The following is a 17,373-nucleotide window of genomic DNA, read 5'->3' on the forward strand; positions in this document are numbered from 1 at the left end:
CCACTCACCCACACCCCCACTCACCCACACACCCACTCACCCACACCCCCACTCACACTCACCCACACCCACACCCCCACTCACACACACCCCCACTCACACACACCCCCACTCACCCACACCCACACCCCCACTCACCCACACCCCCACTCACCCACACACCCACTCACCCACACCCCCACTCACACACACCCACACCCCCACTCACCCACACCCACACCCCCACTCACACACACCCCCACTCACACACACCCCCACTCACCCACACCCACACCCCCCACTCACACACACCCCCACTCACCCACACCCCCACTCACCCACACCCACACCCCCACTCACACACACCCCCCACTCACACATACCCACACTCACCCACACCCACACCCCCACTCACACACACCCACACCCCCACTCACACTCACCCACACCCCCACTCACACTCACCCACACCCCCACTCACCCACACCCCCACTCACCCACACCCCCACTCACACTCACCCACACCCCCACTCACCCCCACCCACACCCCCACTCACCCACACCCCCACTCACACTCACCCACACCCCCACTCACCCACACCCCCACTCACACACACCCACACCCCCACTCACACACACCCCCACTCACCCACACCCACACCCCCACTCACACACACCCCCACTCACACATACCCACACTCACCCACACCCACACCCCCACTCACACACACCCACACCCCCACTCACACTCACCCACACCCCCACTCACACTCACACACACCCCCACTCACCCACACCCCCACTCACACACACCCACACCCCCACCCACCCACACCCCCACCCACCCACACCCCCACCCACCCACACCCCCACTCACCCGCACCCCCCACTCATCCACACCCCACTCACCCACACCCCCACACACCCACACCCCCCACTCACCCACACCCCCACTCACCCACACACACACCCCCACTCACCCGCACCCCTACTCACCCACACCCCCACTCACCCACACCCCAACTCACACACACCCACACCCCCACTCACCCGCACCCCCACTCACACACATACCCGCACCCCCACTCACCCCACACCCCCACTCACCCACACCCCACTCACCCACACCCCCACTCACCCACACACACACCCCCACTCACCCACACCCCCACTCACCCACACCCCCACTCACACACACCCACACCCCCACTCACCCACACACACACCCCCACTCACCCACACCCCCACTCACCCACACCTCCACTCACACCCCCCCACTCACCCACACCCACACCCCCACTCACACACACCCACACCCCCTCACCCACACCCACACTCACCCACACCCACACCCCCTCACCCACACCCCCACTCACCCACACCCACACCCCCACCCACACTCACCCACACCCCCACTCACCCACTCACCCACACCCCCACTCACACACCCCCCCACTCACCCACACCCCCACTCACCCACACCCCCACTCACCCACACCCCCACTCACCCACACCCCACTCACCCACACCCCCACTCACCCACACCCACACCCCCACTCACCCACACCCCCACTCACCCACACCCCAACTCACCCGCACCCCCACTCACCCGCACCCCCACTCACCCACACCCCCACTCACCCACACCCCCACTCACCCACACCCACTCACCCACACCCACACTCACCCACACCCCCACTCACACACACCCCCACTCACACACACCCCCACTCACCACACACCCACACCCCCACTCACCCACACCCCCACTCACCCACACCCCCACTCACACACACCCCCACTCACACACACCCACACTCACCCACACACACACCCCCACTCACCCACACCCCCACTCACACACACCCATACTCACACACACCCCCACTCACACACACCCCCACTCACACACACCCCCACTCACACACACCCCCACTCACACACACCCCCACTCACACACACCCACACTCACCCACACCCACACCCCCACTCACCCACACCCACACCCCCACTCACCCACACCCCCACTCACCCACACCCCCACTCACCCACACCCCCACTCACCCACACACACACCCCCACTCACCCACACCCCCACTCACCCACACACACACCCCCACTCACCCACACCCCCACTCACACTCACCCCCACTCACACACACCCATACTCACACACACCCACACCCCACTCACCCACACCCCCACTCACCCACACCCCCACTCACACTCACCCCCACTCACACACACCCACACCCCCACTCACACTCACCCCCACTCACACACACCCATACTCACACACACCCCCACTCACACACACCCACACCCCCACTTACCCACACCCCCACTCACCCACACCCCCACTCACACACACCCACACGCCCACTCACCCACACCCCCACTCACCCACACCCCCACTCACACACACCCCCACTCACACACACCCACACCCCCACTCACCCACACCCCCACTCACACTCACCCACACCCCCACTCACCCACATCCCCGCTCACACACACCCCCACTCACACATCCCCACTCACACACACCCCCACTCACCCACACCCACACCCCCACTCACACACACCCACACCCCAACTCACCCACACCCCCACTCACCCACACCCCCACTCACCCACACCCCCACTCACCCACATCCCCGCTCACACACACCCCCACTCACACACACCCCCACTCACCCACACCCCCACTCACACACACCCCCACTCACACATCCCCACTCACACACACCCCCACTCACCCACACCCACACCCCCACTCACACACACCCACACCCCAACTCACCCACACCCCCACTCACACACACCCCCACTCACACATCCCCACTCAGACACACCCACACCCCCACTCACACACACCCACACCCCCACTCACCCACACCCCCACTCACCCACACCCCCACTCACACACACCCACACTCATACACACACACCCCCTCTCACACACACCCACACACACTCACACACACACATACACACCGACTCACACTCATACACAGCCCCCCCACCAACACACACACACACACACCCCCACTCACACCCCTCCCACTCACACACACCCCCACTCACTCACACACACACCCCCACTCACACACACACACCCCCACTCACACACACCCACACCCCCACTCACCCCCACACACACCCACCCACACACACACACACATACACACACACCCCCACACACACACACCCCCACTCACACACACCCCCACTCACACACACCCATACCCACACACACACCCACACACACCCCTACTCACACACACATAATTCAACAACCACATGCCAAACACCCAACTTCCCGCCTCACACAGACACAGAGACACTCACAAACAACCATACACCTACCTCCAAAAAATATTGACACTGATGGCACTAAAAGCACTGCCCCTGACTGGATATTCCGGGGTGAAGTGGGTAACAGTGACTGACATACTGCACAAACAGGAATAACTGTTCAGTGATCAGGAGCATTCGGCTCAGCCTTGTTCTCTATTCATCAGCTCAGAACTCAGCAGGGTTTAAACCTTTTTGATCAGTGCCGCCCAATCTGGCCATTCCAAAGGTACTAATTCTTGTGAACTTTTCTTTGAGGGCTAACTCCTTGAGAAATAGAGCATGGGATATGGTGGCACCATCACTACACACCTCTCCTGGCTGTGCAGTCAGATAATCGGGAATGTTAATTTCTTTATTCAAAGAACAGTTGGTTAGTTTTGACAATTGAGGAAATCTGCATAAGAATTTGTTTACAGAAACTGAAAAAATAAGGAAGGAGTCAGTGAAAAGAACAGTAAAAATGTAAAAGATGTATTGGTTCTTGTGCCAGTTAATTGTTAATATTATTTGGTTAAATAATAATGAACTGTCTGCTCCTTCAACACCGTCAGGGGTCCTCCACAATTCTACATCACTCGACCTCAAAAACAAAATCTTCAAATACCCAGCTGATTTTTCATGGACAATAGATTAAGTGAATAAACAGCCTGAGGGAAAATTCTCTTTAATGGATGACAGATCTCTCTAATGCCGGTCCTTGTGGAATAGATAAGTGCGAGTACAGGGATAGCTCCACGTGAACAACGTTAACCCTACAACTGCTGATACATGCTGCAGCAACGTGAGCTTTTTCATGCTTCATTTATAAGACAGCACAGAGTGTTTACAACAGAGCTGACAGTGCAGATCAAGTGAAGAGGGAGACGTCACTGAGGAAATTAGTGGAGGGTACAGACTGTGTGAGACTTGTGAATAGAGAGATATTGTTAGCTCAGTGAAACAAGTCAAAGTCATGAAGAGATGCAGATTTATAAGAGGGAGAGAGAGTGTGAGAGAGAGGGAGAGCGCAACCGAAGAGGGCGACAGGGGGCGAGAGTGGGAGCGCGAGGGAGTGTATCTAGAAACAGGGGGCGCGATTCTCCGCAAATGCGGCAAGTCGTAAAGGCTGCTGTGAAACTGCCATGTTTCACGGCAGCCTCCGTGCCCCCTCCCGGGACCCGATTCTCCCCCCCCCCCCCCCCCCCCCCCGGGCGGGGCTAGCAGCGGGGCCCCGTGAACCACGGCATCGCGGCCTTAGCGACCGTCGCTAAGTCCGCGCGCCAAGCGTCACGCTGGCTGACGCGCACAATGACGTCAGCCGCGCATGCGCGGATTGGACGGCTCCAACCCACGCATGCGCGGGGCTGTCATTTCCCTCGGCCGCCCCACGGACTGATCCTGCGGGGCGGCGGAGGGAGAAAGAGTGTGTCCGTTACGTGGTACCGCCAATCGGGGCCCTGGATGCCTAGAACGGGCATGTTGTGGCCGTTTTTACGATGGCAGCAAGCAGGTGTGTTTGCTGCCGTAAAAACGGGTGTAAAGGCCTGGGAACTCGGCCCATCGGCCTGGGGAGAATCGCTGTTCGCCGTAAAAAACGGCGAGCAGCGATTCGTGTCGTGGGGCGGCCGTGGGGGTGGGGGGGGGGGGAGAATAGCGGGAGGGCGTGAAAAATATCGGGGACGCCCTCCCGCTATTCTCCGACCCATCGTCGGCAGCGGAGAATCGTGCCCAGGTAGTTTAAATATTCCATATTTGTATTTGTGAGTATTAGAAACAAGTATAGCTGTAAATTTAATTTTGTTTCTGTGTAAGAAAGGATTACATCTGTAGTTAGCTTCTTGTTAAAAGAAATTGCCTGCATGAATGATTTTATTTAAAACTGTGCCTGCTATGTAATTAAACGGTTTACGACATGAAAATAAATAGGGCTTAAAGAAAGACTACGCTGTTGCTTAGCAACCAGAGGCCCACCCTGAAAAGCATAAGCACTTGTGTTTCAGTTGGAACCTTATATTGGAGAAGAAAGAAGCTCTGACAGAAACTGCCAGCAGAGGGGCAGGACAATGGAGTAAGAGGCAGAATGCAAATCCCAAATGATAAAGAAGCAGATAGTTCTAGAAACCTTCTAGAAAGGTTCTAGGGGCACATAGTGGCACAGTGGTTATACCTGCTGCCTCACAGCGCCAGTGATCCAGGTTCAATTCAAGCCTCGGGTGACTGAATGGAATTTGCATTTTCCCCCCGTGTCTGTGTGGGTTTCCTCCGGATCATCCAGTTTACTGCCACGGTCCAAAGATGTACATGTTAGTTGAATTGGCCATGCTAAATTGCCCCTTAGTGTCCAAAACGGTTAGGTGGGGTTGTGGGGATGTGGGCCTCTGTAGGGTGCTCTTTCTCAGAGTTGTTGCAGACTCGATGGGTTGAATGGCCTCCTTTTATACTGTAAGGATTCTATGAGTCTATGAAACCCAGAAATGAAAGACTGAAATCAAAGCGACAAAAAACTGAATTTGAACAAAGATACTGTCCATTGAGATTAAAGAAAGGGTCAGAGAGAGGCTCACAGTTAAAGACAGAGCTGAAAGGTGCAGGACTGGTGAAATCAGCTGGCAAGAAGACAGATATCTTAAATAAACCTAAGGTTGGTGACTGTTCATTTGGCGTGACTGGGTACCTGGGACATTATATGGAAGCTTGAATGCAATTGGCATCCAAGTTAGAGGAATATTGAAAAGAGAGATTGAAATCCTGGGAGTGTATCCTTGGTGAAGGTATCCGAGAGAAAGCATTGTTTGAAAGAAGATTCCAAGGCGTGTTTTGTTGAGAGTGCCGTTTGGAAATACCCGTGTGGAAGTCAGTTTACAGTGACTCACAGTGTGATAAGCATCTGTGATGATTTGATGAGAAATCACAGAAGTTGGATGGTTGGCATCTTCACTTGGTTTCAGAGGGTGACGAGTCTGACCACAGTTGTCCTGTTGGTTTACATGAACTGTGCAGTTACCAAGAACTTTATTGTGTGAGACCGTTTCCCAAACCTTGAGCCACAAAACCCCTCGTGACCTCCCAAACATTCTCAATGTTAATTTCCCTTGTTTTTTGTGGCAAGATGGGTGTGAACACAGAAATGAAATGTAAACAAGTATTTTCTATTGTAGGGGGTCATTCCGATTGAATTCCTCATTTCGTCTTTCTTTATTTAATGGACATGCAGCTTTAAGTCAAGCAGCAAAAAGGAGAAATTCAAGAAGTTGCAACATAGTATATGGTGCTGCTCGCTTTGGAGAGCAAGACCCAGTCTTCTCGGCACCCGGGAGATGGAGTTTGATTCAGTTTGATTGATTGGCTGATGGCCAATGAATTGGCTAAAAGGCCGTATTCTGCCTGGTAACAGGTGATGATTGGGTCCGACTTGAGTGGAATAATTTTCAGGAACCCAAGAAGCTCAATTTGAATCCTGGACAGTCAGGGGAAAGGACCATCTCCCTCTCTCTCCCGAAAGGCTGTGAATTGCTGTACTTCTGAAACTGCAGAGACCTGAATGAATCTACAGTGAAAACCATTACAGACTGGAAAGCAGAAATCTCAACCTGAAAGGATAGTTTGAAGGACGATGTGTTAGAAGCAAACACCTGAAACAAAGGGAACAATTCTCCCAAAAGATTTCAAAGTTAATTTGTGGAAGGTTTTCAGGCAATTTCTGGCCGGCTCAGCCAGTGAGTGCACACCGCTTAGTCATTTGTTTTGGACCTGGGGAGTTTCTCACTGATTTAGGCCAAACTTGGAATTTTTTTTTAGCACTGGGGAGCTGAACTCCAAGATGGTTCCGCCATTTTGAAAGGATAACCCGATCTCAAAGTAAGTTTGTGGGTGTCCCCCGCCCATGGAAAATGTCACCCACCACACAGATGGACACTACCCCACACCCCCCAAGTGAGGACACCCCGCTATGTGGTCCCTGGGGGACCCCCACTTCCGGAACTCCGCAGCCCCCTTTCAGAACCCCCCCTTCTGGGACCCCCATCCATCACACACCCAACCTTGGAGGCCTCTACTTACCTACGCTGCCCTCCCCCACCGTTCAAACCCACCCTTTCAAAAGGCAGCCCGATCTCGGAGTTCAGCTCCCCAGTGTTAAAAAATATTCTAAGTGTGGCCTAAACAGGGCCCAAAAAAGTGACTAAGTGTTATTGAATAGCGGTATTGAACTCACCGGCAGAGTCGATGGGAAACTCCCTGAAAATCCCGCCACAAATGAACTTAGAAAATTTTGGGAGAATCGCACCCATAGTTTTTTTACAACCCTCCCCACTGTGTTTGTCTGTCTTGTGTGGGTGTTGAGGGTGGGTGCAAGTTAAATTAGGAGATTAGGATTTAGATAATAATAAATCAGTTTTATTTGCTGCATATTTCATTATATTTCATGTTCTGAATAAAAATTTATTGAGTTTAAATTTACAAACCCGGTGACTGAATATTGGGCAACAAAGGACATTTTTCGAAGAGTTATTGATTAATTCAATTGCGTCGCGACTTTTGGGTCAAGTGGAGCTGGAACTCTGCATATTGGAACTCTGCGTATTAGCCCAGGGTGTCTGACTAGCTATATCTATGCATATAGGCTGTGCAGCACAGTAACACAGTGGTTAGCACTGCTGCTTCACAGCGCCAGGGTTCCAGGTTCGATTCCGGCCTTGGGTCACTGTCTGTGCAGAGTCTGCATGTTCTCCCCGTGTCTGCGTGGGTTTCCTCCGGTTTCTCCCACAAGTCCCGAAAGAGGTGCTTGTTCGCTGAATTGGACATTCTAAATTCCCCCTCAGTGTAACCGAATAGACGCTGTAGTGTGGCGATTAGGGAATTTTCACAGTAACTTCACTGCAGTATTAATATAAGCCTACTTGTGACAATAATAAAGCTTATTATTATACAGTCACAAATACATTTTCCAGCCAAGCTGCCCCCTCACATTAATTAACCCTTGGCCAAACCACCCATCCATGGCCTCTTAACACCAACCGCTGGCAGTGGAAACCACTTTCGGAGTAGGTAATCTGGTAATAATTAAAAAGTTTCCTTATTTAAAAAAAAACTTAAGGCTTGCCTTTTGTCATTTTTAATTGAGGAATTCTGTTGGAAAGCTGATTCTTAAAATAATAATTATCTTAATTGTCACAAGTAGGTTTACATTAACACTGCAATGAATTTACTGTGAAAAGCCCCTAGTCGCCGTATTCCGGTGCCTGTTCGGGTACACAGAGGGAGAATTCAGAATGTCCAATTCACCGAACAGCACGTCTTTCGGGACTGTGGGAGAAAACGGACGAAACACACGCAGACACGGGGAAAACGTGCAGACTCCAGACAGACAGTGATCCAAGCCGGGAATCGAACCTGGGACCCTCGAGCTGTGAAACAACAGTGCTAGCCACTGTGCTACCGTGCACTTGACTCACACACGCACTCACATCTCTCTTACATTCACGCACACACACAACACAACACACACTCACCCACCCCTCTCTCTCATACACACACTCATCCCCTCTCTCTCGCACAGGCACTTAACCCCCTCTCTTGCATACAGGCATTCATTCCTTCTCTCACACATACTCTTAACCTCTCTCTCTCTCTCACACACACACACTCTGAACCCCTCTCTCTCTCTCTCACACACAGGCACTCAGCCTCCTCTCTCATACAGGTAAGCACCCTTGTGATTGGCTGGTTGCTCCTTTGGAACAGGTGTTTGCCAGTCATGTGGTGGCTGCCAACTCTGCAAACCCCTAGAGACCCTTCACGGGCTCCCAGGGGCTCCCAGTCTGCAGTTTGGGATCCCTTGGCATAAGATATATTTTGTAATTTGTGTTATCCTTGAAAATCTGTTCACATGTGTGATGATATAGGTGGGGTGAAGCAGTATTGTATTCTGGCCAATCTTTTCATGTTCAATAAATGTTTTATTCTTTTGTGAAAAGTTAATTGGAAGTCACATGACTCTGTTCAACCATGTCTCTGAACAAAAAAATGCAACAGACTATTAATCCGGGGGTTCCATTCTGGGACCTGTTGGTCCAACAGTAACATCAGCTGAAATGAATGAAATGAAATGAAAATCGCTTATTGTCACAAATAGGCTTCACGGGCAGCACGGTAGCATTATGGATAGCACAATCGCTTCACAGCTCCAGGGTCCCAGGTTCGATTCCGGCTTGGGTCACTGTCTGTGCGGAGTCTGCACATCCTCCCCGTGTGTGCGTGGGTTTCTTCCGGGTGCTCCGGTTTCCTCCCACAGTCCAAAGATGTGCGGGTTAGGTGGATTGGCCATGATAAATTGCCCTTAGTGTCCAAAATTTCCCTTAGTGTTGGGTGGGGTTACTGGGTTATGGGGATAGGGTGGAGTTGTTGACCTTGGGTAGGGTGCTCTTTCCAAGAGCCGGTGCAGACTTGATGGGCTGAATGGCCTTCTTCTGCACTGTAAATTCTATGATTCTATGAAATGAAGTTACTGTGATAAGCCCCTAGTCGCCACATTCCAGCGCCTGTTCGGGGAGGCTAGTATGGGAATTGTTGGCCTGCCTTGGTCTGCTTTCAAAGCCAGCGATGTAGCCCAGTGTGCTAAACCAGCCCATTTTGTGCCAGTGCTTTAAGCCCTGTGCTAAACCAGCCCCTTTCCCAGCCCCAGTTGTGATCATACCAAGCACAAGAGAGGGGGTGTGTGAGAGAGAGGGAGAGCGAGAGAGGGAGAGACTGCACATGCAGGAGAATATGCTGGGACCATGATGGGGCTGATATTTGAGGGATGAAGGTGTTAGGCCATATTTGATCCCAGATATGTTGTTAATCCACACTTCCAATTGTAATCACTGATTGGTAGCAAGAGTCACTGCACTGACCTGAGGGAGGTGGGGGGGTCACTACACTTGACTGACCCTGAAAGTGTCCACCCAATTTCTCTTTGAAATGACTGATTGTCCCTTCTTCCACTCTTCTCATAGGCAGAGAGTTCTAGATCTTAACCACTCAGAGTTTTAAATGTTCTTCCTCGCATCCTCCCTCTCTCTCGTGCCCCAAATCTTAAATCTGTGTCCCCTGATCTCTGTAGCATCAGCTAACGGCAACAGTGTTTCTTTGTCATAATCTTGTACACCTCTATCAAAGCTCCTCTCAATTTCCTTTGCTCCAAGAACAACCCCAGCTCCACAATCTAAACCACCATAAGACATAGGAGCAGAATTAGGCCATTTGGCCCATCAAGTCTGCTCCGCCATTCAATCATGGCTGATATTTTTTTCATCCCCATTCTCCTACCTTCTCCCCATAAGCCCTAATCCCCTTATCGATCAAGAACCTATCTATCTCTGTCTTAAAGAGACACTCAGTGATTTGGCCTCCACAACCTTCTGCGGCAAAGAGTTCCACAGATTCACCACTCTGTGGCTGAAGAAATTCCATCTCATCTCTGTTTTAAAGGAGGTGTGGACCTTGGGTAGGGTGCTCTTTCCAAGAGCCGGTGCAGACTTGATGGGTGAATGGCCTCCTTCTGCACTGTAAATTCTATGAAATTCTATGCTGCTCAGATTATCCAGCTCCACAAGCTAACTCTTCAATCCATTTTAATCAACAGCACCTTTGCAAAGATAGATGAAACATGTTATGCAGAATGTTCCTATCAATCACTGACAGTTAGGTCCCAGTTTCATAGACATTGGGTCAGTGATGGGCAACCCAGGCTGCTGAGTGGACCATAAGAGTGGCCCTCCTTCATCTCGATGTACAGCAAGATCGAAATTGGCCTTGTTCGCTAACCATGAACAAGATTAAATACATTTAATACATGCCACATATATCATAAAAAGTTATTAAAAATGATTAATCATTCATATATTAATAGAATGATCATCAGCTTCAAGTGTTAAAAACAAAAGAAATATACATGCGTGAATGGATGCAGAGGGAGCGCACGGCTCTCACAATCAATATTCTGAGCAATCAGCAACCACCCACTTCACTTGCCCTTGTTTTATTTGATTATTGCTTCAGTCATAACGGTAGTAAATAAACTTTGCGGACAGAAATCATCAGAATGTGGCAACCCTGCACATGGGCAATGGTCAACAAAAACATCTCGTTCGCTGCACTCAGAACCCTGATAGGCTGCACATGGCTCCCAGGCCGCAGATTGCTGACCACCATTGGCTTCAGTTCACTCACCGACAGTGTTTATTATTTCCAGTCAGCGTCTCAATGATGAAGCATTCTCCCTCGTTCAGGCAGTAGGCAAGGTCCTTATCCGTGCAGGGTTTAAAATGCTCTGATCTCTCAGTTGTGTAGGTTGTAGTAGCTGCAGAAATGGAGAATTATAGAATTAGTGGCTGGGACCCCGAGTCACAGCCAGAGTCAGACTTCATTCAGTGAGTACAGTTCATACAGTAACAAGAAATTTAACACCCATTGATAGAATCAGCCTCTTCTTTTTGATCGCAAATGCAATTCCAGACTTTTCCCTGACGTTAAAACTGTCACTGCAGTCACAACTATCGACAAATTAACCGAAGGTCACGACCCAGTCTCAGAGCCAACTGCCAGGGCTTCAGGCTCTACCTGTTCCAGTTTAGTGACAGCAGAAACAACATCCAACTAACAACCTGCTCGCGAATGTGCTTCACTGCATCAGGATAAAGATCAGCACAATTTGTTCCCTACAGGCAATTAAAGACACCAGCAATGAGCATTCCAATAATTGCCCCCTTTAATTATTCCCTGATCTCGTCTTAATAGTTCTTTAAAGAAATGATTTTGTCGATGTCAGACATATTATGGATAGATTGAAGGCAGTCACCTTAAACAGCAATCTGACTACACCAAACCCATCAAACACTCCCAGGACAAGTACAGCACGGAGTAAAGCTCCCTCTACACTGTCCCCTTCAAACACTCCCAGGACAGGTACAGCACGGGGTAAAGCTTCCTCTACACTGTCCCCTTCAAACACTCCCAGGACAGGTACAGCACGGGGTTAGATACAGAGTAAAGCTCCCTCTACACTGTCCCCTTCAAACACTCCCAGGACAGGTACAGCACGGGGTAAAGCTTCCTCTACACTGTCCCCTTCAAACACTCCCAGGACAGGTACAGCACGGGGTAAAGTTTCCTCTACACTGTCCCCTTCAAACACTCCCAGGACAGGTACAGCATGGGGTTAGGTACAGAGTAAAGCCCTCTACATTTTCCCCGTCAAACACTCCCAGGACAGGTACAGCATGGGGTTAGATAAAAAGTAAAGCTCTCTCTACACTGTCCCTATCAAACACTTACGAGATTGGTAAAGCACAGGGTTAGATACAGAGTAAAGCTCCCTTTATACTGTCCCCATCAAACACTCCCCCCAGGATAGGTACAGCACGGGGTTAGATACAGAGTAAAGCTCCCTCTACACTGTCCCCATCAAACACTCCCAGGACAGGTACAGCACAGGGTTAGATACAGAGAAAAGCTCCCTCTACACTGTCCCCATCAAACACTCCCAGGACAGCTACAGCACAGGGTTAGATACAGAGAAAAGCTCCCTCTACACTGTCCCCATCAAACACTCCCAGGACAGCTACAGCATGGGTTCAGATAACTCACCATGACACCAGAACTAAGCTTTTACTGCACTGAAATTAAAATAAAACTTTGGATTTGTTCCAATTTCAAGACTAAGAAAAAAGTGTAAATATTTTGAAGTACTCTGGAAATGTTTGGAAGCATTCTGATGAAAATTTTCCTGCAATGTATGCAGTGGCGGACTGGCCAGGGTGTCAGCTTGCCCGATGGCAAGTGGGCCCCTGATGAAGTGGGCCCACTATATCAAATAAAAATACAATAAAGAAACAAACACAGACAACTGTTTTAGTAATAAAAAGGAATAAGAAAAAAAAGAGAACAGGACACAAATAAGCAGTGCATGAAAAGGAACGAAGCAGGGGAGGTAGTGGAAGGATGTGGAATAGGGGCGCCCGGGTCGGGCATAATTAAGGAAATTCCATGTTTTCAGCAAGAGTGTGTGAATTTAAAGATAAAGTTACAATTCGTGATTTGAGATGGTCGGCAACTTCAAAGGATATGAAGCAGTAGTCTTGGTTCAGCCGGTACATCGGTCCGGGGCCCGGAGAGCCAAGAAGGGGCCCGTGAATCTCTGAAGGGCCCTTAAAAATTATAATTAATTAGATAAATAAATCTCCAACTTCCTGAGATTTGTATTCTAATTTAATAAAATATAATTGTTTTTAAAAAGAGCAATACCAAATAAAAATGCAATAAAGAAACAAACAAATAATCACTCAGTGTATGAAGGAACGAAGCAGTGTTAAACGGATGTGAAAAGGAGTGGGGGGGGGGGGGGGTGGGGGTTGCTGGTTCACCCGGGTCGGACATAGTTGGAAATCCACGTTTTCAGAAAGAGTGTGTGAATTTAAAGATAAAGTTACAGTTCGTGATTTGAGATGGTCGGCAACTTGAAAGGATATCAAGCAGTACATAGTGTCGTGAGGTCACCGAAAAGGAGAAGCGGTACCTTTGACCGTGAATCATGAGGTCAAAGATATTGAAGTGATAAGCCATGATCGGTAAACTCAAAGGGTTGCGACTTGTAACACTACACTGGTATCAAACTGGACATGTTAACTTTGGTCGTGGGACCATTCTTAATGTCTTACTATAGTCGGACCAAACTTCTAAGTTTCAACAGTTGTCTCAGTTGCTTGCTGTTGTGAACACTGGACAGTGGATTGTCTCCTCTTCTGAAGATGCATAGGCCACAGTAGTATTGACTAATGAACATAGCCTATTGAAATGTAAGTAAGTTATTTTATATTTTTTATCAAGTAGGGGTTTATCTGGCATTCCTTCAAGTTATTCTTGCAATCATCAATAATAATTTTTTCCCAATGTGGGCTATTTTTAATTAAGTTTTTATTTCAGGAATATTACCCCTACCAGCATGGAAAAGAAAAAGCATAAATCTGGGTCACTAAAACGCAAAGAACAAAAAGAGGCAGAAAGGAAGGAATCAGCCAAGCGATGCAGGCCTATTACAGAGTTTATAATACCACAAGCACAATCCACATCAATATCCAGTTCTGCAACAAACAATCAAGAAGCAAGAAACAATGATGCAATGACATGCGAGTTACAAGAACAGAGAAGAGCTACTTTGAATGTAGAGACAAATATAAGTGCATCCATTACTAATCAACCCAGGCCCAATATTTCTTCTGGCTTCCTTGTTCCGGTATCTGTACTGCCTATAGTTTCAACATTTGAACACATAGCTTCAACTAGTGACAGGGAATCAGATATTCCTTCAAGCATAAATGACACATCCTGTAAATGAACCTACGCAAGAAAATGAATGATCAATTACTGGAATCTTCCAATATCCATCACGAGCAAAGCTAAAACAGTTTTTTGCTGAACATCCACTTCAGCCACTTGATGATCTGCCATTTGATGCTCGTTTGTATGAGAGGAAAATTATGAATGACTCAGTCCCAAGAAAATGGCTAACATATAACAAAGAAAATAGATGCTTATATTGTTCATACTGCTAAGCCTTTGAGTTTCCGAACGCTTGTAATCCATCACCCGTTCTGTGCTGTACTGTTCTACTGTTCTACTTTGTACGCGGCTTTAGTGACTACAGGCGTATTAGCCAGAGCTTGACTTTACATGAATCGACAACAACACATGTCAGAAATGCTCAGCAATATATCAGTGTGGTTAATGATGGCACCTTAGATAAATTTTTTACAGCATCACTAATTAAAAGGAAAGAAGAAGTATTGAAGCAGAGAAGTATTGTCATGAGGATTATAGACATCATAAAGATGTTAGGCAAGCAAGCACTTCCTTTTCTAGGTCACAGAAATGAATCGGCCTACACTCTAGATAATGAGGCTCTGAATCATGGCATTTTTTAAGCTACAGTGCAGTTGATGGCAAAATATGACCCCATTATGGCAGCTCACATTTCTGCAGTGCAAAACAAGTCTAAACAAAGAATCAAATGATTAGAGCAACAAGGAAAGGCTCAAAGTAAAGGCCGTGGTGGACTTGTTACATACCTGAGTAAAACAACTATAAACATGTTAATCAAAATTATGAAGAATATGATACAAGAAAGAATTAGTCATGAAGTTTCTCAAGCAAAATACTATTCTATTCAGGTTGATTCAACACAAGATAATTCATCCATCGACCAGTTTAGCATTATTATTCGGTATGTGCTTAAAGGTATTATCTATGAGCGACTACTTTCAGTTGTGCCAAGTAATGATGGTACAGGACAGGGACTTTTTGATCTATTGATTGAAACATTACAGCATCTTAAAATTGACCCCCAAAAAATGTTTATCTGATAGCACAGATGGCGCTGCAAGCTACCATGGCCAGTATAATGGTTTACAAAGTAAAATTGCTGATGTGGCTGATCAACATGTTCATATATGGTGCTTTGCCCATGTCTTGAATTTGGTGATAACTGAAACAACAAAATGCTGTGTGCCTGCAGTTTCTTTTTCAATTTGCTCCAGAATATAGCAACTTTTGTGAAAGCATCATACAAGAGAATGGCTGTATGGATAGAAGTTGTTGAAAAACATCTAGGACAAGAAAAAATGAAACGATTAAAGCTAATTGGTGAGACCAGATGGTCAGGAAAATCCAATGCAGCAACAACTATATTTGGACGTTTTGATGATGCCGCTGCCAGTACTTTCGTAAAAGATTCAGAAAAGTTTGATGCAAAAACAAAACATGAAGCAAATGTTTTACTTCAAAGTCTTCTAAAGTTTGAAACCATATTGACAGCATTTACTTACTTGTATATATTTGAAACTACAACCCTGTTATTAAGTTATCTACAGACAAGTGGTTTAGATATGTTTACTGCATGGAGTTTGGTAGATTCAGCTACAACAAAGTTGAAGGAACAGACAAGAACATTTGATAACGTTCACAGCAGGGCTTTGGAATTTGTAAATAAATGTAATGACAGGATTTCACAGATGAATATGGATGAAAATCAAACATTGGAAATTGATGCGTTGGAAACAGCATTGCCAGTTAAGAGGCAGAGGAAGAAAAGAATGGCAGATGAGCTTATTGATGATGAAAGAAATTCCTCAGATTCTCTAGCTGATTTTCGAGTAAATGTGTTTAACCTAATAATGGATCGCATTGTCCAGTCACTAGAATCACGCTTTGTACAACACAAACAGTTGTATAAATATTTGTCCTGCTTGGACCCAGCAAAGTTTAAAACTATTGCAGAGAAGGGCCTTGAAGATGAAGCATTGGAAGTATTATTAAGCTGTTTCCACAAATCAGCAAAGATCAAGTAATATTGGAATTGTTTTCTTTTGCTTCAAACTTTGATGTATTAAAGCTATTGCTTAATGATGGTGAGAATATCGATTCCAGTTGCAACAATTGTAAAATTTGCAGCACTTGCCCACCGTGTGTACTAAAAATTCTGGCATCCAACAGACTTCATGACAAGGCATATGATAACCTTTATGAACTTTATAAAGTCATCTGCACACTATCAGTTACTCAAGTCCAATGTGAGAGGACATTTTCAAAGCTAAAGATCATAAAGACAAGGTTAAGAAATTCGCTGTCTGAGGAGAATTTGGAATCATACATGTTGCTATCCATTGAAAAGGAATTGTTAGATGAATTGGATGCAGAAGCAATTATTGGCAGATTCGCATAATCATCTAGCAAACACAAACAATTGCTCTTAATATAGTGGACTGCATGCAATGCTCTATTGTGCTTTTGAACTATCTGTTAATGTGTAAATTGTGCAGTAAACTATTTAAAAATATCAACCAATTACTTAAAATTTAAAAAATTTAAAAAAAATTCAATTATAACATTCTGTATTTACATTTGGTATCTACTGCCAGTAATATATACAGTACATGTACTAAGAAATACACATTTTTTCCACAAAAATTTTAATTGTACCATTTTTTCCATATGTATTTTTTGAAAATTTTATTTATTCGT

The 17,373-nt window shown here is 47.3% G+C and overlaps 1 protein-coding gene across 1 annotated transcript in view; it reads right to left on the minus strand.

The window, feature by feature from the left end:
- The window catches only part of LOC119956152 (pro-neuregulin-3, membrane-bound isoform-like), a 427,157-nt gene that overhangs the window by 181,878 nt on the left and 227,906 nt on the right, over nt 1–17,373 (minus strand). Inside the window, 1 exon segment of the mRNA XM_038783065.1 lies at nt 11,530–11,659. Coding sequence (XP_038638993.1) covers nt 11,530–11,659 — 130 coding nt within the window.

The sequence above is a fragment of the Scyliorhinus canicula genome, chromosome 22 (assembly GCF_902713615.1).
Source record: "Scyliorhinus canicula chromosome 22, sScyCan1.1, whole genome shotgun sequence".
Classification (NCBI taxonomy): domain Eukaryota; kingdom Metazoa; phylum Chordata; class Chondrichthyes; order Carcharhiniformes; family Scyliorhinidae; genus Scyliorhinus; species Scyliorhinus canicula.